At 37.3% G+C, this 22558-nt stretch overlaps 1 protein-coding gene across 3 annotated transcripts in view; it reads left to right on the plus strand.

Annotated features, from left to right (window-relative positions):
* Positions 1–22558, plus strand: part of LOC139722567 (phosphatidylinositol 4-phosphate 5-kinase type-1 alpha-like) — a 59224-nt gene that overhangs the window by 848 nt on the left and 35818 nt on the right. For all 3 annotated transcript variants that reach the window (XM_071633856.1, XM_071633858.1, XM_071633857.1), the window contains exons 2-5: positions 5981–6027; positions 10294–10404; positions 12013–12152; positions 20976–21093. In XM_071633856.1, the coding sequence (XP_071489957.1) occupies positions 5981–6027; positions 10294–10404; positions 12013–12152; positions 20976–21093 (416 nt within the window). The remainder of the gene's footprint in view (positions 1–5980; positions 6028–10293; positions 10405–12012; positions 12153–20975; positions 21094–22558) is intronic.

Below are 22558 nucleotides of genomic sequence, written 5' to 3' on the forward strand. Positions count from 1 at the left end.
TAGTAGAACATATCATTGAAAGTTTGAGGAAAATCAGACAATCCGTTCAAAAGTTATGAATTTTTGAAGTTTTTGTGCAGTACCCGCTGGATGAGAAGACTACTGCAGTGTATGAATAGATGTCACATGCGTACAACAATATAAGGAAAATATAAAGAGAATTTCACAAAATTCCATCTTTTGAAAAAAGTACACATTCCCCTGACTCCTTACCGACAAATGTTATGGGTAATATTATTCCCCCTGCCTTTAGAAAGAGGCAAGTCAAGTGCTCTTTTATTATGCGAAAAAAGTGAAAATATGTTGAATTTTCTTTTACATTTTCTTTATACTGTTGTACGCATATGACTCACAAGCTGTAGTAGTCTCCTCATCCAGCGGTTCCAACACAAAAATTAAAAAAATTCATAACTTTTGCATCGATTGTCCAATTTTCCTCAAACTTTCACTGATGTGTTCTACTAATATTGTTGCATTTTCTCAATCCTTATGTTTATGAAGGTGAACTTGTCCTTTAACTGACGACAAGAGAGATAAATCTGATTAACTGGATTTCAGGGGCAGAAGGCATTTATGACCCTGCCTAGTTAAAGCGCCACGATACATTTTATAGTTAGCAGGTTAGTGACCTGCACCTCATCATACTCATAGTTAATGACACGTTTATGCATTTTCAAATCATATTGCGTCACTGAAATTCTATGAAATCCCACTCGCATACAGGAAAAATGCTGAAAATTCCAATGGAACGACTAGTTCAGTCATTGAACCCGGAAATTTGCAGCTATCGACGGGAATGATGCGGAATATTTGTGCGCTAGAGAAGGGGCCCGCACCTCAGCACCCCAAGCTCCCATAAACAAAGCTACGTAAAAGATGTGAGCGGATAACCTTGATGATGGACATAACATGTATACGGTAGATTTTCAAGAAAAACTTCGGTTTTCACCTCAGTTTGCTTGGTTGTGGTAACCCTGCAAAGTTTCAAGCGTACTGAACACAGTCCTGGGCGTACATTTTTGTTCAATCTGCTTGTAGTCCGGTAGCAATTTTACGCAGGGTGATGATAAGGCCCCTGACGAGGTGCGGGCACCTCGCTGTACTACAGACAGTCTGTGGTTATGAAAGATTTAGACCTACATATGTACACTGTAGGCCTATGACGTAACAGTATTCTAGAATCTTACAATGTATTACATGTTTAAGCTTCTCATTGCCATCATTACATTTCAATTAGAGCAGTCAAAAATGAATTTATAGCCATGAATATTGCTGGATGCATTAAAAAAACAGTGTATAAAGAATCTATTATTACCAAGACTCTCTCGTTGATCGCTAATAGCGTCATCAGCATGCACGCAATAGCCTGATACTCTCTGCTGAAGTTAGTGAGCCACCACCACCACCGAAGAGTGCATATTCTCTGAATAGCGCTTGTATTGTGTACATACAAGTGTATACTACTAGCTACAAGTATTGTATAGGGTACAGGGTACACAAGGTAGCGCTGTCATCCAGCTGCTGCTGACTGCTGCCCTGGTGCGGCTGGCTGGCTGCTGATGTCGATCTGGGTCATGGAATAGGAATGCACCAAACCCGAGGCTTTTGGTTTAGAAATAAGATCTTCGAGAGAAAACCTGCATCTGTTTGTCATGAGACCCAAAAAAAAAGAAAAGAAAAGAAAAAAAGCAAGGAGAAAAGGTATACATGTAAGAATGAACTGGAAAATATAGTTGGTCTAGAATGTAAGGAAAAATAGGTTATTTTCATCGTATTCATGGTGCATACGAAAAATGTACATTGCATTGCGTGTACAATTGTAGATGCGTGGCTAGCTAATTCATATACAGTTGGCACATACAGTTTACAAGTAGACTCCCTACTATTAGTAAGTTATCCCTCATGCAATTCTATGTCACCTGGGCCTGCAGCCTTGATGAAATAAAATGGCACTCAGGAAATGTAATTTAGTACTGGTACAATTTGTACATGTATTTGTCATTCTATAATCCAGTATGTTGCATGATAGAGCATGCACTACATTGTATTCATCCCAGCTCAATGAAATGTTTCTGCTCCAGCAGCGGTCAACAAGGAAGAACTCGCTGTGGTACATGTATAATTTTGTATTTAATAAAACTCATCAAATCATTGTCATGTTGTTGTGTGGTAGCTACAACTATACAGTAATTTTGAAAACAAATTTCTCAGTGATGTAATATACAGGTACAGCAGGGCTGTGTACAGTAAGAGCAAGCTTCTATACATTGTACAATGTAGGCATAATTATATGTGTAGTGCAACTACATGTACAATGTAATAGACAGACATTATTCATCAATGGACTGGGTTGGTAGTTTTCCATTGTACCCTGAAAATTTGTTCCTACAATGTAACAACCATATTCCTACTGAAATGTGTCCGACATACATGTACTCTAAAACCAGAAATGTTTGTGTGCATTTTTTTGTGTGTGAATTTCGCGAGAGCCAAGATTCGTGAAATTAAAGTGCATGCGAAAGTTTTTGTCTACACTATTGCATTGGATATCAGTGGTGATTCGCGTTAATTTCATTCCGCGATAAAGGTCATTGACTCCAATTTGTGGAAATTTCATGCTGCAAATATTTTGTGTTTTACAGTACAGTGTGTACAGTATACAGGGTACAAAAGTGTACATTTTGTATGTACAATATAGCAACAATTGACAGGATAAGTCCAAGTGAAAGGATGTCCATTGATTTTCATGCATTTGTATATTATGTACATTAGCCTACTGTATTATGCCCAGGTTTTTATTTTTTGGGAATTTTGCAAGTCGGATGCTGTTCGCGAAAGTAAAGACACAAACATATTGACTCTGATCCCTATATTAATGTGACGTACACACGTGTATACATTTCTGTGTTCAGTTCAGTACTCCACTATCTCAAATTTAACCACTCGAGAAATTGTTGGGAAGTCCCGATTTGCGAAAAATTAGACTCTCTAAATTTATGGCCTACAAATTGTATACAGTATCTATTTAAGTCTAAGCAGTGTTATTTGTATTTAGCAGTAAAAAAAAAAACCCAGACGTTCTGTGTGTGTACATGTATTTGCATTGTTAAATACATTATTGACCCCTTTTGTGAAATGCAATTGTACAAATGTAATGTACGAAGTGCATGTGAATTTCTCAAAGTAATCCTTGATTACTTATGGCTTGGTAGATGGCAGTTTGTTTAATTGAGAAGAAACAAATGAACTAGAGAATACAGACAAAATATGAACAAAGAGATTCTGTGATTTACAGCAATTGAAATAAAGTTTCACCTAGCTTTAATGAGCTTTTGCCAAAATCCTTTGGCAAAAGGAAATTGTACCTAAAAACTCCCTTCAATATATAATGGTACTAAATTTACAACAGCAGCTGTGCAAAATATCTTTGGTTTGGTTGTTCATGCTCATATGAAAATATGGAATGCATTTCATCGCAAAATTTAGAACACATTTTGGCACCACATTTTCTGTTTTCTTTTTTTACAAGGATTGCAAACTAATGATATGTTTCCTTGTGAGGCAACGGAAATGCCGCATGAATTTCAGAAGTTTTGATTGCTCAGTATTTTTCTTTCTTATTTTTTGCCTCTGCCTCTTGGCAGTCGTCTTTAGTATTGTGAATACATTTGTAATTGTACCATATTAGTAGGTCCAAATGAATAACAGCTCTTTCATTTTGGATGATCTCCAATGTGATGTATACACAGATGTATGGGCAGGCGATGACAAACAATTCATGGCACAATGGTAACGCACATGTACAACTGTCTGTGCATTCAAATGATGTACAATTGCATGCTTCTCAAAAGAAATCCCCAATAATAATCAAATCACAGAACATTGCCTTAAATTTGTCTAGACGTAGTGACAAAACTGTATGTCACTCAGTGTAGCAACAACCACAGAATGCACTTGAACTGTTTTTGTACTTAAAACAAAAATGAAAACAAAAACAATGATAGGATATGAATATATTGCCACAAGGCATTGATATCGAAGGATTCATGAATTTGAATTATTTCTCTTTATTCCAATTGTATACTACATGTACAGTGTATTTCATCATGCTGGTGTCATAGAGTCCGATAAAGTTTGTATTGGGTGTGTGCAAATTAACCTGTTGTATTGTATCACAGACATACAAGGCTGTAGTGTACACTTACATAATGTACACGTAAGTTACGTTTTAAGAATCTCAAAGTCAACATGTAGACTACATGTACCTTGTAGAACATGTAACATCAGAACTTGTCCTTTTTATTTTCATGTTTGAACCTCTTTTTTTGGTTATTTTTTAATCTGTACTGGTAAGAAGAAAACCTACAGTATGTCATGGTCATTTTCTTTGTCATTTTATCAATTTATGTCTCTCTAACTTCGGGAAGAATGTTTGATACGGTATGTCTTATTATGAGTGACAGAGGGAAGGTAATATCAAAGGAAAGCATCAAATGAAAAGGTAGCGCAGACACATATTTTAGCTGTCACACAGTTGCTGTGATGAATGTACACATCTCAGTATTCATGCATGCAGCAGCTCTCACTGAGAGGTCGCTGTATTAGCCGTGGATGACTAGTGTGGAGTGTGTCCAGGGATGCCAGATTTGTTGCCACAAAATTTCATCTTGTTTTTCTGAAGTCTGTGGTTCCTGAGTAAGAGCTCAGGTGGAGCTAAGCTGGTCACCGCAGATGTGACAGGTTTTTGGTCTCGTGTTTGACTCTCTGTGCATGCACGGTGCTTTACAGGGTTTACATGCAAGGTAGAAAAGGTCAAACAGCACTACACACCCATAACACAAGGGCAATCCGATAAATCTCAATACTCCTTGTCCTAAGTCTCTCAACATCAATGAAATGTTCTCTGCCAAAGTGCCAAGGCCGTGTGGGATCAGCCATGTACTTATCTTGAACTCTCACTCCTTTTTGCCAAACTTGTTGCAATTAATGAGTCAATATTTGTTGTAGTGACAGGTTGTAAATTGTGACACTGTATGCTGCATTTTCATTTACATACAACATGTACATGTACAATTGTAACAGGACTTGTGTTGATCAATATGCTTCTCAATAGTTCACGTTTCCTCCAGAATGAAAAAGAAGACAACATTGTTTGTATTACTTACAATGTGTACCTGATAATTTTACATTGTACCGTATTTCTACGATCCTGATTTTGCTCGTTACCATTGGTGCAATGTACACTGTACATGTAGGTATGAGATACAAAATATGGTGTAAATATACTGGTCTGGTTGGATTTGTATGCAAAGGAACTGCACCTACTACAGGTGTGGAGAATGTGCTTCATGGGATATACACTTGTACACATGTTGTACAAGGGTACCCCTTAACAATTAAAATTTTAGCCTACATTTGTACAGTGTAGATTATCAATGGTTCATTCAGTTTAATAGCATTGTGGTGGTTCAATTCTGTGCAAATTGTTGCACTCTGCTGAATGAACTATAAAATTTTGGTCATATTGATGATGATGTACAACTATTGTACATTATGCATGAGCGCACAAGTTTTGAAAGTTATGTTTAAAAAGCATCTGCATCATCAGCTGTACAGTACATGTACACTGTGAACAAATACAGTATCTCATACATGTACAAATTGTACTAGGGAACTGTTTCTGTAATTGTTTATTCTAACATCATTGTCCTTCGTCTTTGGGAAATGTTTAGGATGGTGCCTGCCCCTCAGAGTTTTTAAAAATGTTCATATTGATAATGCAATGTATGATCATAAATGGTACCCATGATACTCGTGCAGTATTTTCATAGCTTATTTTTTGCACAATATTGGAGAAATATGTGGGACCTTGTATACACAGTAGCTCAGAGTTTGAGACTGGAAACAATGCTTTGAATATGTAAAACACATCGTACACATTCATAATATGAAATATTTGAAATGTTTCTGTATTTCACAGCAAAAAATGCATCAATCAAATTACCGTCAAGAACAAGACCTCTGGATGTAAGTATAAACCTTATTCTTAACAGTCTTAAATTGTATATATCATGAGCATTTACATATGTGTGCATACATGCACTGTGTGCACACATGTGGTAAATTTTCTTTTAAATTATGTATCCCCGTAAGACCAGGCGTCCACTAGGGCGCGGACAAGACGCGGACAAGCCCCGGAATGCAAATTTGGTATTCCGCACTCCTTCGGGAACCTGTCCGCACGTTCCTGAACGTTTCCGCTCACTGTCCTAATCATGTCCGGGCGTTTCCGCACCTTCGGGAGAGAGAAAAATTTCCGCGTCCAAATTTTGATCGAGACCAAAATTTGGACGCGGAAATGAACTTCCTGACACCTTCGGCGACTTGTCCTGACGATGTCCTGAGGATGTCCCGCTTGTCCGGAACCCTTCCGCTCCTTCCGCATACGCTCCGGAAAGAATCCCGCGGTGTGGGGAAGCTTCCCGAATGAAAGCGGAAGACACCAGGAATGTTTTAGGACAGCGCGGAGCCGATGCGGATCTATATATGCAAGTGTCCGGAACCGACGCGGAAATTTTGTGATCCAGACACGAAAATGTCGACACTTTCCGCGAGCGTTATGCTAATGAAACGCAAAATGAGTAAGAAGGGAGGCGAGGCCCCCATGCAAATATCCCCATCAAAGGCACACCTTTCGTCTAGTGATGAAGAACAGGTAAATCTAAGGAATTTCCGGTCCCAGAAGGCAAAGAAGAAGATAGTAGAGACTGTGCCAAAAGCAACCAGAAAGAAGTGAAATCAGAACCCTAACTTCCTAGTAAGTTTGTTTTGATTTGATCTTTTCAGAAATTATTTTTCATCTGAGTGACTTTCCTGGTTCCTATTACTTACTATAGTACATTTTCCTTTATGTTGTTTTCGTACTTTATTTGCAAACAAACTAGGTTGTCCTATGTGACAGCCCAGCTGAAAAATCACAAAAGTAGGTGGAAGTACACTCAGAAAAAAAAAGCATAACATTTTTGGCTAAATGTTAATGTATTATATAAACATGAACAAGTTGTTATTCATACGTAAATGCTTTCTAATGATACAACATATTAGAACAAAAGACAAATTCATCACACTAAAAAGCATGAATTCAATTGCAAAGATATACCTGTGGTCTCATTACAATGTAATATCTTTGAAGCCCAAAATAACAATGAAAGCTAAAGATGATGGAGGAAAATGAAGAATTCAAAATTCAAGTGAAATGAGAGAAAAAGCAATTAATCATGAACTCGAAAAAGTGTTAAATTTCTGTCTTTCTTTTGTTTTGGTTTTTGCTGAGTGTATATATTTAAGTACACATTAAGCATCACAAATCGTTTCAGAAATATTCTTTACCTGAATGATTTTCGTAGTTGTTATTACCTTATATTTTCTTCTCTTTTTGTTTTAATTACAAATAAACTCGATTGTCCAATTTGACAGCCCAGCTGAACCCCCCCCCAAAAAAAAACCAAACAAGTAAATTAAAGTAGGTTAAAAATATTTCACCACTTTTACACTTCATTGACAATAGGCTAGTAAGCTCTAAGCATGAAAAAAAAAAATTCTCGGACTTGAAAATGTTAAAAAGTGATCAAAATAAGAGAGGGTTAGAGATGCACAAGGGTAAAAATCAGAAAAAGAAAAACAAATTTAATGATTAGGATCATTTTGGCATGCTCTACAGAAGTATCAGACAAAAATTTATATACTTCACGATGGATAAAGCACAGGTCTAAAAAAAAAGGAATAAAGAATATATATACATATATATAATCATATATATATATATATATATATATATATATATATATATATGTATATATATATATTCGATAAGTAACAAAACTGCAACAAAGTTCATGCTGTATTCACCAACGGTTTATTTCTTGTGAAGAAATAAATCGTTGGTGAATACAGCATGAACTTTGTTGCAGTTTTGTTACTTATCTTTTTATCTTGCCCACACGTGGACTACCTTATCAACATGATTATAATAATATATATATATATATATATATATATATATATATATATATATATGTATATACATTTACATTTTTATGTATACTATAAAATATATTTATAATATATATGGTACAAAAAGTTTGCGAATATCATCCATGTGACTGTAGGCAGAGAAAAAATTGTTCTCCCAGATGAGACAAATAATAAAAAAAAATGAGTCGTCAGTCGACATGCAGACAATCCTATTCTTTGACTTTTGGTGGTCACATTTATCAAATAATATTGACCAATCATATTAACAAAATATCAGCCGCTACTGAGGAAGCACAACAAGGAGCATCAATGACGGCTAGCAGTCAAATGAGGAAAAGTCAAAGTCAAAGTCAGCGCCAAATTTATACCTTTCCATTTTCCTGGTATTGTTCGCAGTTTGTCCGCATGCCTAACTTGTGTTGTCCGGAAGGCATCCTGATTGTCCGCGTTCATTCCTAGTGTAATCCTAGATGTTTCCGCGCTGCCCGGCTACGATTAGCATATTCCGAGGTATTTCGCGCTCTTCCGGAGTGATTCCTAGGAATGTCCGCAGTCAGTCCGCGGACAGTCCGCGGACAGTCCGCGGACAGTCCTAGGAATGTCCTCAGACAAGCCGATTCACAAAGTTATTCCGCGTCTGTCGCGGACAGGATGCCGAAATAACAAAATTTGCTTCCGCAACCCTTCCGGGGCTTGTCCGCGCCCAAGTGGACGTCCGCCCTAAGTGTAAAGAAATATAATGTGGATGACATAGCCTTTGATTTTGTGGCCCTGATAGACTCAGTGCTTCTATTCTTTCTCATTTAAAGAATTAGGTCTTTGGGAATAACTTGGTTATAGTTGTGTTATTGTTTTGAGCATGTGGGTTTAAAGCACTTGTGTGATTAACTCTAGCGAGTAAGGATTCTATTTGATTTGGAAAATAAATACATGAGAAAAAAAAATGCCACAAACCTCATATTGATGATCTGAAATGGCTCAGTTTGATGAAGAAATATGACAAGTTACCTACTAAAGAAAATAACCCCACAAATAGAATGAACATGAGTTTTTTTTTCTTTTCTTTCACATGATATAACTCAGGAGCTCCTGACATTGCATGTTATATTCTTGTCAAAATATCATCTAAATGTGCAGTTTTGCTTAAAAGTGGTGTGAATTCCAAAACATGCTTACTTAAAAGGGGATGAGCCCTGAGACGGTATTAAAGCCAGGCAAGAATCACTATTATTCCCAGCCCAAATTATGTGAAAAATCCTTCGTTTGAATCTTTTGCTATTAAGTGACAGCTAATGCCCAGTCAGCCATGTACCGGTACACACCAAGGAGGTACTGGGCAAGTACCTCCTTGTACACACCAATCAATGCAACTGCAAATGTTCTGAGTCATGAAACGTGGTATGTGGTATTATGTGTGTACATTGTAATGCATGTGTATGTGTTCATCACTGCTGTGCATCATAGGAGTACCGACCAGCGTGTCTGAATGCAGTGCATTTTTGCAGCATTCTGGCCTCTTGAAGCGTGAGGTCAGGCTGGCTGCACATTGGTAACCCTAAAGGGGTGGGGAGAGTGGGCTTTAGGGGTGGAGCTTTGTCAGGACTGCATCTAGTTTTTCCAATTTATGTAACTCTCCTGGCAGCTTAGAATGCCTTGTTTGAACAAATACAATGATGTTCTACTAATATGCCTCTGGGTCACATATAAATTATATTGATGAACAAAGTGAACAGTGAGATTAGAATTCCAATGTTGACTTTTTTGCCTTTAAAAAAAGCATAAAACAAGATACACTGTATATTTACAACAATGTAGGCTGTTGAAGTGACAAGACTTGAAGTAGAAGACAGTATTAAAATCATGTTGTGAGATGAAAACATTGAGTTATCGAATGTGATATTGATATTGACTGTGCCATTTAAACTTCCAGAATCTTTACTATGATGACAAGTTATTATGCTACTCTGCATGTTAGGGACACTTTCACATATCCCATCACTTGTATAACATCTCTTACAGTGTAGTTGTTTTGATAACATCGTCATTTATCTGTTTGTCTTCTTTTTCATTTTTTTAAACATTTTTTGAGTATCATTAAAATATGTTCTGCATGATGACTCAAAATGGTTTGCCAGAATGTTGTTGGCTTCTCTCTCCATTGTGTGTGGCACAATGGTGAATAGATAAACCCTCTGAAATTACTCCCTATTTCCTCATCTATTTGGACACGTTACATGTTTGTCACCTTATTGATTACAGCAAAGTATGACTGGACAGGAGTATGAGCTGACGAGAGGTGGGACTGTAGCAAGACAGAAAAAGATTGGACATCGGAGAGTGGATACATATGGCGAGACAACATATAAAAAGGTATGTCTTGGCTATCAGACAGAGCCTACAGTATGACTTAAAAAGAGAAGGGAAAATGCAAATAATGCACTTTGACCTTAAAAATGTAGTATCGAAGACAAGAGTTGCATATTGATATTCACTGTCATCAGTCTCGGCATATCCTCAAAAGGTCGCATTTCTCTCCTCGTGTTGATCTTCAGCTGACAGTGGGCATGGAAGTATCATAACAAATGTCAACGTAACTGGTTTTCTGAAAGGATTTTTTAAAAATTAGAATACACACAATTTCAGTGTTTTGCTAAAGGATACCATTAACACACAGAATAAATGCAGTGCTTTAATAGAGAACAATTTCAAATGTCTGTGGCACTGTAAAAGTGTATAACAAATACACCATTGTAAATTGGCTGAGACTCCAACTCTCCCGTTTTCGACGGGAGATCTCCCGCCGAAAGCCCATATTTGCAAATCTCCCGTTCTCCCGCTTGAGAGTCGATTTCTCCCACCCTGGTTCTGTGTCTCTCGGTGGAAAGGATTTCTTACTTATTGCCATCGTATGTTGAAAAAATAAGCCTTAGATAGCACCAGAGAACATCTAGAACCATAGGAACTTTGCGCTTCGCACACATCAAGCTGGAGTCTCCCGTTTGCTAGGGGTTTCGGGCAGGAGAATCTCCAGATCAGAAGGTGCTTTGGGTTGGTGTCTCTGAATTGGTATCAGACATAGTACTTGAAATGATTGCAAGCTAAACACTATCGGAAAGCATCTACCATGTAGTCAGTATCAAAATGGGAAAGTGTATGGGTATTTGGTGTCATGACACTCCTACTTAAGTTATCCACCCCATTTTTGTGACCTGTATTTTAGCCTGAAAAGGTTTTGCCTTTACTCTGAGATTTATTTTTGATCAGGGAGGGACATTCTTTGGCCAGCATTTAAAAAACAAAAAACAATTCAATTACTTTGTACAAGAAAATATACAGCCACATTTTCCACTTCGCTTCATTATCAGTCATATGTATCAGTGTAGGATGACATGATACAAATGCAAGAAAAAACTCCTCTATCAGTCTGGGCATCTCGATGGTCTCAATCCAGCAGAGGGGTTGCCTGCGTAGAGGTCATCTGTGATGCAGAGCACTGCCGGGACATCAGACACTTTCCATATCCATAGAAAAGTGATTTAATCTGTACCATCAGCCTCGGAACGTCAGGGGGAAAACAGAGATGGCATCAGTGCTCTTTTTTTATTTTGTGCCTTGAAGATAATAATGCATGATGTACACAGTGCAATATTCAAACAAGGTTACAGGCATACTGTGATTGCACAGATTTGCACTGGTACCATGCTCTTGCTTTGTTTGCATACATTCTCTTGAAACAAATTGGAAATAGATGCATGCAAGCCCTACTATCACCCATGTTGAGGGTATCCTACACTACATTTTTGATGGTTGATTGACTTTGTTACACTTTGAAGCAGCCAGACTATTTGCTTAGGGGAAAAAAGAAAGCAGAACATGAAAGTTCATGCTGTACTGTTAGATGAGAGTCCAAGTGCTGTTCATACAACAGTGACCTTGTTGATTAAATCGCCAAGTGACAATGGTGTTCTCTTTCGCCAGACCTCATCGTCCACCCTTATGGCCGCCATCCAGCTTGGCATTGGTCACTCTGTCGGGGGACTGTCGGCCAAGAAGGACCAAAGGGAGCGCGATGTCCTCCTGCAGGACTTTACTGTCGTGGAAAGTGTCTTTTTCCCAAGGTAAGAATTAGCATCTGTAACAGACCAGATATGTTACGATACTTCTCTTTATACAAGTCGTAGACTAAATGTATACTGGTGTAAATGTATGTATGACCAAATTTTTAGTGAAATCTTGAAAGTCTCTATGTCCCAACACTGTGATTCACCATTTATGCTGTACTTGTGATGAGCATGCAAAAACGAAAGCGATGGTTGTGATTGTATTAGTGCAGTGCAGCATGTGTGTTACCCCGTACTTTGTGCTTGAATTTGGTAGTGAAATGTAGGTATAGAAATTAATTTGTGACAGTAATCAGATTTTTTCATGCTGGCTCACCTGTGAGTTCATCAGGTAACAAATGGAGAAAGTCAGGGTGAAATGGGTATCAGGGTGTGATTGATTGTTTTGGAGAAAGTTCAAATGATTTTATATGCCCCCCCCTCCCCTCAAGCACCAGAGCAAAAGCTCCCCCCCAAGCACCAGAGCAAAAGCTGTTTTGTTTGTTATGAAATTCCCTTTTGCAAGTCTAGGTAGTGTGGCTTTCACGTATCACAGTTGTAGCTCTCCAGAGAGAATTATTAACCCCAGGGTAATGCCTGTTCCCTGAATACAGAAAACTAAATCAACAGATCAGCAAGTCATTCAAAATTACTGTTCTTCTCCTTTACTGTAATATCTCTTTTTAATAACTTGTTTTTTCTTTGCAGAAAAAGTACAACACACTCACTTTTTGTTTTCTTAAGAATTTTGTCAAGGGGTATCAATGCACCACCAGATTGAAAGATGTTTACAATGGTACAGTTCTTTTTTATTTTATCTAAATTTAGAACTAAGAAATATTTCATATGAGGAAAACTAAAAAAAGTGTAATTTTCATCAGCTTAGCACTTTGGAATACCATTCAAATTATGCTCTTCAGGAGGTCATTGTACTTGATATACTGAAGTTCAAATGGTCATCACTTCTGAAATACTTGAAGTGACTTGTCTTTTTGCAAAAATGTCTGAAAGTCTTTTCTTGAAACTTTTGGGTGTGTGTGTGTGTAAAGAGGTTAACATCTCCGTAAAAGAGAATAGCATGAAAAATCTTGTAATGTAATTTTGCATGAACACTAGTTTTAACAGTTTGGCATTTCCTGTGTAGAATATTAGTTTTTAGCTACCATGAACCTGTCTTTGTGAAGACCACTCAGTAAAGTTCTTTTTTCTTTTTTTAAGCATTAGGAACATGAACTATTGTAAATTAGAAAATACACGTCAGCTGAGCTAGGGGAGGTGGTAAAAACAGAATATTTGTCTGTGAACCCAAGTCACTGCATGAATTCAGTCTTTATAAAAAAATGGATGGCATGATTGAGGCACGCAGGGTAATACAAAAAAAAAAAAAAAAGAGAAGAAATTCTCCCATTTGTTTGTATGAGCATTTGCACAAGGGCCCCATATTTTTCATTACTGCCAAGATTCCACTTGCCCATCTACCGGCGGGTGAGTAGGTTTTGTCGTGCCCCAGCAAGCCGGTCATTTTCAGAGCTTGCCTGTGAGCCGAGTTCCATGGGATACGACCCTGTTGCTGCAGAATTAGTAACACCTGATGGGTCACGCCATGTCTTGTGATCATGACACTGGAAAGGGTTACATGGGATGTGGTCATGTGACTCCATGGTTGAAGAGCCGGCCCGAAACGAAGCCTAGTCAGTTGGTTCTTGTAGAATTGCCGACGTGCAACGGAACAAAGTTTTGTTTGGCGTAGATTTTCTTTTAAACGCAATTTGTATGCTGGAGATGCATTGATCAAGCATACACATTGTACAAATTGTAATGTGGTGAAATGACTCTGTGATTGGTACCATCAAACATGCAGAATGATGAACAAGTGTGACATAGACCTAAGCTCATGGAAAGTGTTAATTGGGTGTATTAGCTTCACGCAGGCCTTTGCATCGCCTGGAATAAGGAAGAGACTATCAAGGAAAACTGTACAGGGTCAATGAAAGAGTACTGCAGAGTACAGTGTGATCAGTGTGGATGAAAACTGGTACCAGTATGTCTGATTGTGTGCATGTATTTGTGCTTGTATCAGACATTGTGTATGATAAATTGTACATGTAAGTATTTGCCAATAATACAAAGCTGTACTCATAATTTTGTCTGCGGCATCAAACCATGATAAATACACAAAAGAGTGTTGTATTTCTGTGTATTACAATTTACATGCATATGAATCCAGTCAGTGGATATACAACAAGATATCAGGCTTTTACTTAAAAAAGAAAGAAAGAAGAATGAAGAAACAAAAACAGTTGTACAGTAACTCTTTGGCAGAAAGACTGCAGTTATTAAATTTGTTTTTGTTTTTGGTAAGGCATATGTCATACAAATACAGTGTGAATATTAAGTATTCACTCAGAGAAATATGTACATAGAATGATACCATGAGTATACTACATGTACATGTATGTTTCACTTTGATATGAGAGTTGAAGAAGAAAAACTCTACTATACTGCAGCTGTAGAGATATATATGTACATGTTTCCATTTATCTTTAGAATCAAAGAACAAATCACTGACAGTGTGCACACGATTTACTGTTCAAAATGACATCTTTACACAAGGAGTAAATTCTTACTGAGCAGTTCATCTAATTCATCTCTCATACAACTTTGGAATGTGTTACTGTTGATGTACCCGGTATGCAATTTAGATTTCCCTCTTGCATTCCAGCCAAGGAAGTGACTGTAGTACAATGCAAGATTTGTACTATATTTTGTGTGATGCCTTTGCAGCAGTAGTTAAAATTTACAGCATTGCAAATAGCAGTGGGAAATAACACTGTGAATTGATCTAGCCATACGTTACATGTAATCACTAAGATATTTGTGTGATATTCAGTGAACCTTGCCCAGTTTTGTTATTTTTATTTTGTCTCGCCAAAAGGCCAGTATACAATATACAATGGCACTGCAATGCAAACTACAGTAGTGCAATAGGACATACGCCAGTACAATGTACAGAGTATGATGAGTAAACCAGAGTTTAACATAAATCTGGATGATTTTGAAGCAAGTGGTTTAATAGCAATATGTAACCCCCTACATGTGTTATAATTAATGGGATTTACGAGTGTATGTACACCCTCATTTCTGAGTGAGATAGAAGCTGGACCTGACTTGTCATGATTTTAAAAATAAGGAATCACACAATTCATTAGAAAGTTTTAATTTGTAGAGTATCAGAGTTCTTGTCGTTGGTCAGATGATTTAATGTAGATCATGTGGTTTACCACTTGTTCTAGACTGCTGACACTTTCTTTCTTGCAGTATAAAGCACATTCAAAGGTTGGGCAAGTTGAGATGTAAATTGCTTCTGAATGCTGCAGAATTTGAAATCATAATCTGTTTCAGCATGAAGGTGTGTTTGGTGAACGCTGGATATTGATATTACAGGTCGTGTTTGTAAAATTGGTTGGGAAGAAATTTATCAAATGATGCCAAAGTTGTTTTATGTCAAGATTATTCATTTTACCAACACTATAGTTTGACAGTGAAATTTCTAATATAACTGACTTTTATATTTAAGAGTTGTGATTTCCTATATCTAATACTCATACTTGTGTATGTTTTACTTGGGACAACATTGTCTTCCTTTAAAAAAAAAAAATCCTTTTAATGTCATAGCACGTGCTTCCTCCTCCAAATAGTTTTGGTTCCTTTTTACCTGCAGTTGCCATGGCAACCCATGGGGTAAACAGCAATGAACCTGGTTTGAGTAACACCAAAGATAAAAGTTGGTAACAGCTGCATGTATCAGGTTCGCTTTTGATGCTGTAAAAAAAACCCAGATATTGTTATTCATATCATGTTGATATATATAATATAATATTCACTTTCCCCTTGCACTGAATCTAATGTACACATGTACAGCAACGTATCATCTGCAGATGTATGACTGATCAAATTCAACACATTTTCATTAATATGCGAAGACTCGTATCATTTTATCTCCGCATACATGTACCTTGAGGTGTAGTGTTAGGTAAAAAAGAATGGAAAAAAAGTTAGATGCTTGTTTAATGACAGCAAGCAATGAGAGGGACATTGTAGTACTGTATAAATTGTATGTGGTACAGTGTACATTTTCCTTGCTTTGATTAGATTGGACACTCCTATTGTAGACTACTGTACATCATGATATATTCGTGGCACGAAATTTTCGCGAATTGGAGGCGACGGCCTTTTTCGTGGCATGAAATTTTCGCTAATTGCCACTTGCGTTCAATACATGTAGCATAAACAAGAAATTTCGCGAATCTTGACGCTCGTGAAATTCGCAAACATTCCTCGTTTTACAGTATACAATATATAATGCCTACTTCTCTCATGTTTGCATGGAACTACTATTTTCATTAATGTTAATGTGTTATTTGAAGCAATTTTGGTCAGATCTTAGTATTTAGTATGATATTATATTTTCATAGAATAATGCATTGCTTTAGTTTCTCTGTCAAAGGGGTTTGAATATACATGTGGGAAATTGCATTCACTAAATTACTGTATTTTTATGGGTTAAGTCTTACATAAGCATAAGCACACCTGTATGTTTGTGTTTTCTGTTTAAGATCAAAGAAATACATTGTAAAGGGCATTACTAACATTTCATTTCAGTAAGCTATAATGTCAAGTGATAAAGGAAGGGTAAAATATGGACTTCATCAAATACACAAACAGTACCTCAGGACATGTCAAGTATACATGTGCTTGTAAATTCACAATATACATTGTACATAATAGGGTGTTACTCTTCACTGGAAGAAGAAAGGATGGGATGGGAGTGTCTGCTATTGCAAAGTTACGTGGATACAAATTTTGTATATATGGGCAAGTAAATATGAAAATTGATTGTGATTGGGTAACTCACCTACTCTAAATGAGCAAACGACCTCCAGAATCAGATACATTCTTTTTTATTGATTTTTTATGGAGAAAATAGGAATTTACACAGTTCTTGCTTTTTTATGGAGAAAATAGGAATTTACACAGTTCTTGCTTGTGAACCTCCTATGAATAAAGTAAGTGCAGTAAAAATTTAAATACTGAAATGCAGACTGTGCATACAGATATTAGATGCCACGATTGCCAGTTTGAATAAAATCCAGACACAGCTATGCATAATTTTGATAAAGACTGTTTGCTAATCACTATAAAGCTCCAACTGTAATCCCAGTTGCATTGCACAAAAATGTGAATTGACCAAAACAAAATAAGCATGCCAGTCTGTGACTCACTCATTGCAGTGTATTGGGCCAGCTTATCTGGCGCAAAACAGGGGTGTGTCTGGCTTTGCACACGGATCTGTGGGTCCATGACAGAGTGCCATGTACCATATGTACAATGTAGGCCAGTGTAAATATGGCATAGATTTCGAATGAGATTTGCAGGTACATTGTATGGTGTTCTTGTGCAATACATGTACATGAGAAAGTCTTCTAGCCCTTGTGTGTGTGTTTGATTTACTTTGTATATGTACTGTCTGTGCATACATGTAAGCCTATCAGCTGAATGTGATTTATTATTTTTTATTAATCTATATTTGAAGAGTTTGTTCGCAAAAACCGATAAGTCCATTTTTGAAGATTTTGAAGGACGGTCTTTGTCATAAAGTACAAAATAATACCTTGTAAATGATATATTGGTCACTACATATAAAGGTACATTTTTTAAGTTATGGTCAAAAGAAGCAAAAATTTTCTTATTATTCTCTTTATTTTTCTTGACCTTTAATCGCAAATATCACCATTTGGCAAATATGGACTTATCGGTTTTTGCAAACAAACTCTTCATTTCATCATTAGAATTTGATTCAGATATATTGATTTATGTTAATACAACGTATGTGAAATATTTATGTTTCTATTTTATATACATTATGCTTTCCCCCTTAATATTTGATCCAAGAAACAACAAAAAAAGGAAATAATTCACATCAAGAAGAGAATGACGGGCAAGACTTTTAACATTTTGTCGAAAAGAGAAATAAAAACTTGACAAGCTTGTCCCATGGAGCTACTACAAAACCATCCTTGTCCTAATTATATGACATGTGAATGCAGCATTGAGCTTTTATTTTAAAAAGAAAGCTACAATGTACCCCCAACGAGACCGATCACAAATTACAAGTCCATGTACATGTGAATGAGTTTCCCCCTGATGTTGCAGATTCAAGTACAGTGTCAAACATTTGATACCACTAGTGTTTTTGTGTGCATAACTGGAAAATAGTTGAAGAATGAAGTACAGATTAAATAAATATCAGTTATACTGATTTCATGACAGAAATGTGGATACGTGTACTATTGCACTTTGCCTGTAGAGAAATTGGCTGGACAGAGTTTGAATAATGAGGGTTACACTTCCATTGATTCCATTATCTGGAATGGCTTGTTTATACCACGACCGGTAATCGTGCTGATCAATGGTCCAGAACTGACTCCTGTGGTCCAAATATAGTATTTCAGTCATGCCCAGTTGCTGACCGCTTTGTTGCTAACACCGTGAAGGGTCAAGATGTCCTGTTGGGTTCATCAAGTGTTAACAAGCAGTGTTGTAGTGTACAACTTTTAGCTATGAATCTTTTAGAGTTTATTGCTGTACAGTGCTGTACAAGCTATAAGATAATTATATGCATTTAATGAAAGTGTAAATTTCTATTTAAAAGCTCTTGTAGTAATGACAACACTCACATTCATGTACCATACATACAGTGTTTGTATGTGTACATGTGTGTCTAATTATCAGCATCTGTACAACATATGTGTGTATAAAGAAACAGTATATAGAGAGAGACATTAATAGAATGAATGAAGAGCTCAAGTTTTGATCTGGATGATTTCATCAGAGAACAAGCTTCAGCTTTAATCCTGGGCAGTCTTTTGCATCTAGAGTCCATTTCTTGGAGTAAGTTCACATTATCAGTGGAATCATTAAATCTGTACAATGAATGTAATTACATGTATATCTACAAAATAATCATGTTATTACCATATCATTGAAAAAGAAATGTTTCATATTTGAAGCATGCACATACCAAATGTACTGTATACGCCAAATATTTAGTGAGGTTCTTATTTTTGCGAATTTTACCAATAGGATGCTATTTGCAAATTTAAAAATGCACGAAAATATTAATTCTGAGCCGAACATGAATGTGACGTGCATGCATACACTTCTCTATTCAGTACTGTACTCCACAATTGCAAATTTTACCACTCGCGAAATTGTCAAGAAGTCCCGAATCGCGAAAAATTTGCGACCTGTACTGAATGCCGAGTGCATAGTTTTTGCATGCCATTTGCAGAATGAACATTGGCTTTGGACAGTTTGTGATAGAATTTTATGCCTGGATAGGCTGCAATTGTTGTTTAGCCGTGGGAAATTACTCTGATAGGTGTAGGTATATCACTTATTGTAGCTGTGAATGCAAGTGGTTGTTTGAATTACTCTGTACTGTGAACACTGTATTGGTCTAGTATTTATCAGGCAGACCTGTATTCAGGCTTCATTAAACTTTGATGTTTTTGTAAGGAATGTAGGACTACAGGCATCCTTGCAGGTACACGTATGCTCAATAACTTGCATGCTGTTTGTGAAATGGTGATGAGTGTAATATGGTATCACTGTTGCAGCAGTACAGACTTTATCTTGCAATACTGATACTGCTGTTTCTAGCTGATGTACCGTTGATGTCTTGATGCATGTTAAAGGCACTCAATCGTGGCGAGTGGTTTGTGCGGCACGGAGACGGACGCAACACGCTGCCTCCCCCATTCTGTATCAAATGTAGTGATCCCCGAACGAGAATAGCGCTGGCTCAGTGGGTCAGCGAACAAAACGCTAGGCTACAAGAGAGCTCCCTGTGCTAATCTCCTAACCCAAAATGGCTGTCCCAGCGAGCCGCGAGAGCTTCCGAATGGACGCACACTCTCAGTGCACATGCGCATGAAGAGAGGCCAAAAGAGCCACGCGTCTTCTGGCCTCTCTCCTCCAATCACCGGAGCTCGCGGTGACAATATTTGTGTATGATGCGTACACATACACGCACACACACACACACACACACACACACACACACGCGTCTTCTGGCTTCTCTCCTCCAATCACCGCAGCTCGCGGTGACAATGTTTGTGTATGATGCGTACACACACACGCACACACACACACTTTTCTCAGTGGTAGCATTGTCCCACACGTTTATGGATATAGCACCGAGTCTGGCATTGCGCAATTGCATGCACAAACTTCGGTCGTTGGGAGTTTACGTACCATTAGGGATGGCGAATGGCTGTCTTTAATGGCATGTTGGTGTTTTTATTTCCAAATCATTTGTGTTTGGCCAAGAAATTTGAACCATAAATTTTGGAGTATGAGCTACATGTTGTAGCTACATGTACACAGGGTGTTTCAGACTAATGATTGGCTTAATTGGTTGATAGGCATTAGATTTGTATGAATTTGTTTTTTATTTGAGTATAAACAATGCCAGAAATGATGCAAATTGATGACATTTTATATTGAAAAGACTTGGGGTAGGTCATAGTGCCTTTGCCAGATATGCAATATCTTTACAATCAATATTAAAGGCAACACAACTTCAGGTAATATACATTCAACTATAAATGCAGTTTATAGTGAGCGAGCGTTAGATGGAAACATTAAAAATCATACAGTCATTAATTCGCATCATTTAAAAAAACAGCGCTATATACATGTACCTTTTTAAAATTTCCAGCACATGTTGTGAATTTTATGCTATTCTCTTTTGTTCGCTTTCTCGCCCTCTGTGAATAGTGAAGGGAGCAACATCACACCGGCCCACTCCTACCCAGAATTCCGATTCAAGACATACGCTCCAATTGCATTTAGGTACTTCAGGCAGCTCTTCGGCATTCAACCAGATGATTTCTTGGTAAGTGTCATCACTCAGTGGGTTTTCTCCCCTTCCCCTCGCTATCTCTCACCTTCAGTGTCCTAAGCCAAAGTATAGTAAGAATTGATCATGAAATGGAACGCATTCTCATCCCACTAGCTACCTTTTCATTTAACATAATTACACTCACAGCTCTGTCTATTGTCTTTAAAGTATGTTTTACCTCCACCAAATGCCTCGCATGTAACTGCCTTGTGAATCAAACCACCAACTATTGAAGTAAACCTCTCCCATAAATCCTGTGGAATATTGAGGAAATAAGTATTTCTACATGGCAAGAGCGGTATATTTAAAGCATAATAGCAGAGACAGTGTGGATTTTAAAGATTATCTTTGGCCTGGAAATAAAGTATGAGAATGAAAAGACTACAATCAAATGAGCCTGCAACTGTTTCCTCAAATTTCTCAATGATATTCATGAAATTGATATAATTGGAATTTGGAAGCAGATGTCACAAATATTTATGTGGACACTACTTGTGTATTCATGGAATGATGGCGATGTAATTGCATGTGTTATGTGTGCAAAGATTGAACACATACTCATGTAAATTTCAAAATCATCCGTACATTCAAAGTACATGGCCTGTACATTTAATTTGTTGTAGTTCCTGGATTAAGTTTTTCCAATTTTGTGTGTACATTACATTCAGCATTAAATGAGAATATTATGGCGCTGTTGGTTTCATTATGAGTCATAGATGTTTTTGTTGACATGTTTTAGACATAGTATGTTAATGATTCTTTTTGAATGGTTTTGTTCAAGCGGGTGGTATCATAGGGGCACCCATGGTGTACAAACTGTAAATATTACAGGAAATACTGGTGCGCAAAGACACGTTTATTATGGTTCCAAACTTTCCAGGTATTCTTGGAAATCCTCCACAGATTTACGATGACATTTACAGCTCTGCATGTATCTACTAGTGTGCCAGTGATGACATGAGGTTATTGATGGGACTTAATCGTAAATAATCATAATTCTTAAATTTCAAAAGCCTTTGTCGATTACACGATACCTACAATGTAGTTCCCTTACTGCTGAGATCTGCCCCCCTAGGAAAGGTTTTATGAGCACATTTCCACCCACTGCTAGAGTAAAAATGACATTCGCATGAAAAGAAGTATAGAAAAAACAAAAAAAACAAAGACCTTTGCCGGGCTCAACCACTGAATCAAGTAATAAAACCCTACCGTGAGTATGTGTGTGAGTGTGTGTGTGTGTGTGTGTGTCTGTCTGTCTGTCTGTGTGGACATTGCAACTTACAGCTACCTAGAGCCTTTTTTCCATTTTCACGAATGTTGTGATGTGTGCCCTTTGTACATGATTAATGCGAAAACCGAAATGTGATTTTGATCCACGCATAAAACTTGAACAGACTAGAACTGGTGACATTTCGAAGTGAACTGTGGATAGCATGGCCCCCCTTCATTTCATCAATCA

Source organism: Diadema antillarum, unplaced genomic scaffold (genome assembly GCF_040938485.1).
Source record: "Diadema antillarum isolate AM-2024a unplaced genomic scaffold, OU_Dant_1.0 scf00000167, whole genome shotgun sequence".
Lineage (NCBI taxonomy): Eukaryota > Metazoa > Echinodermata > Echinoidea > Diadematoida > Diadematidae > Diadema > Diadema antillarum.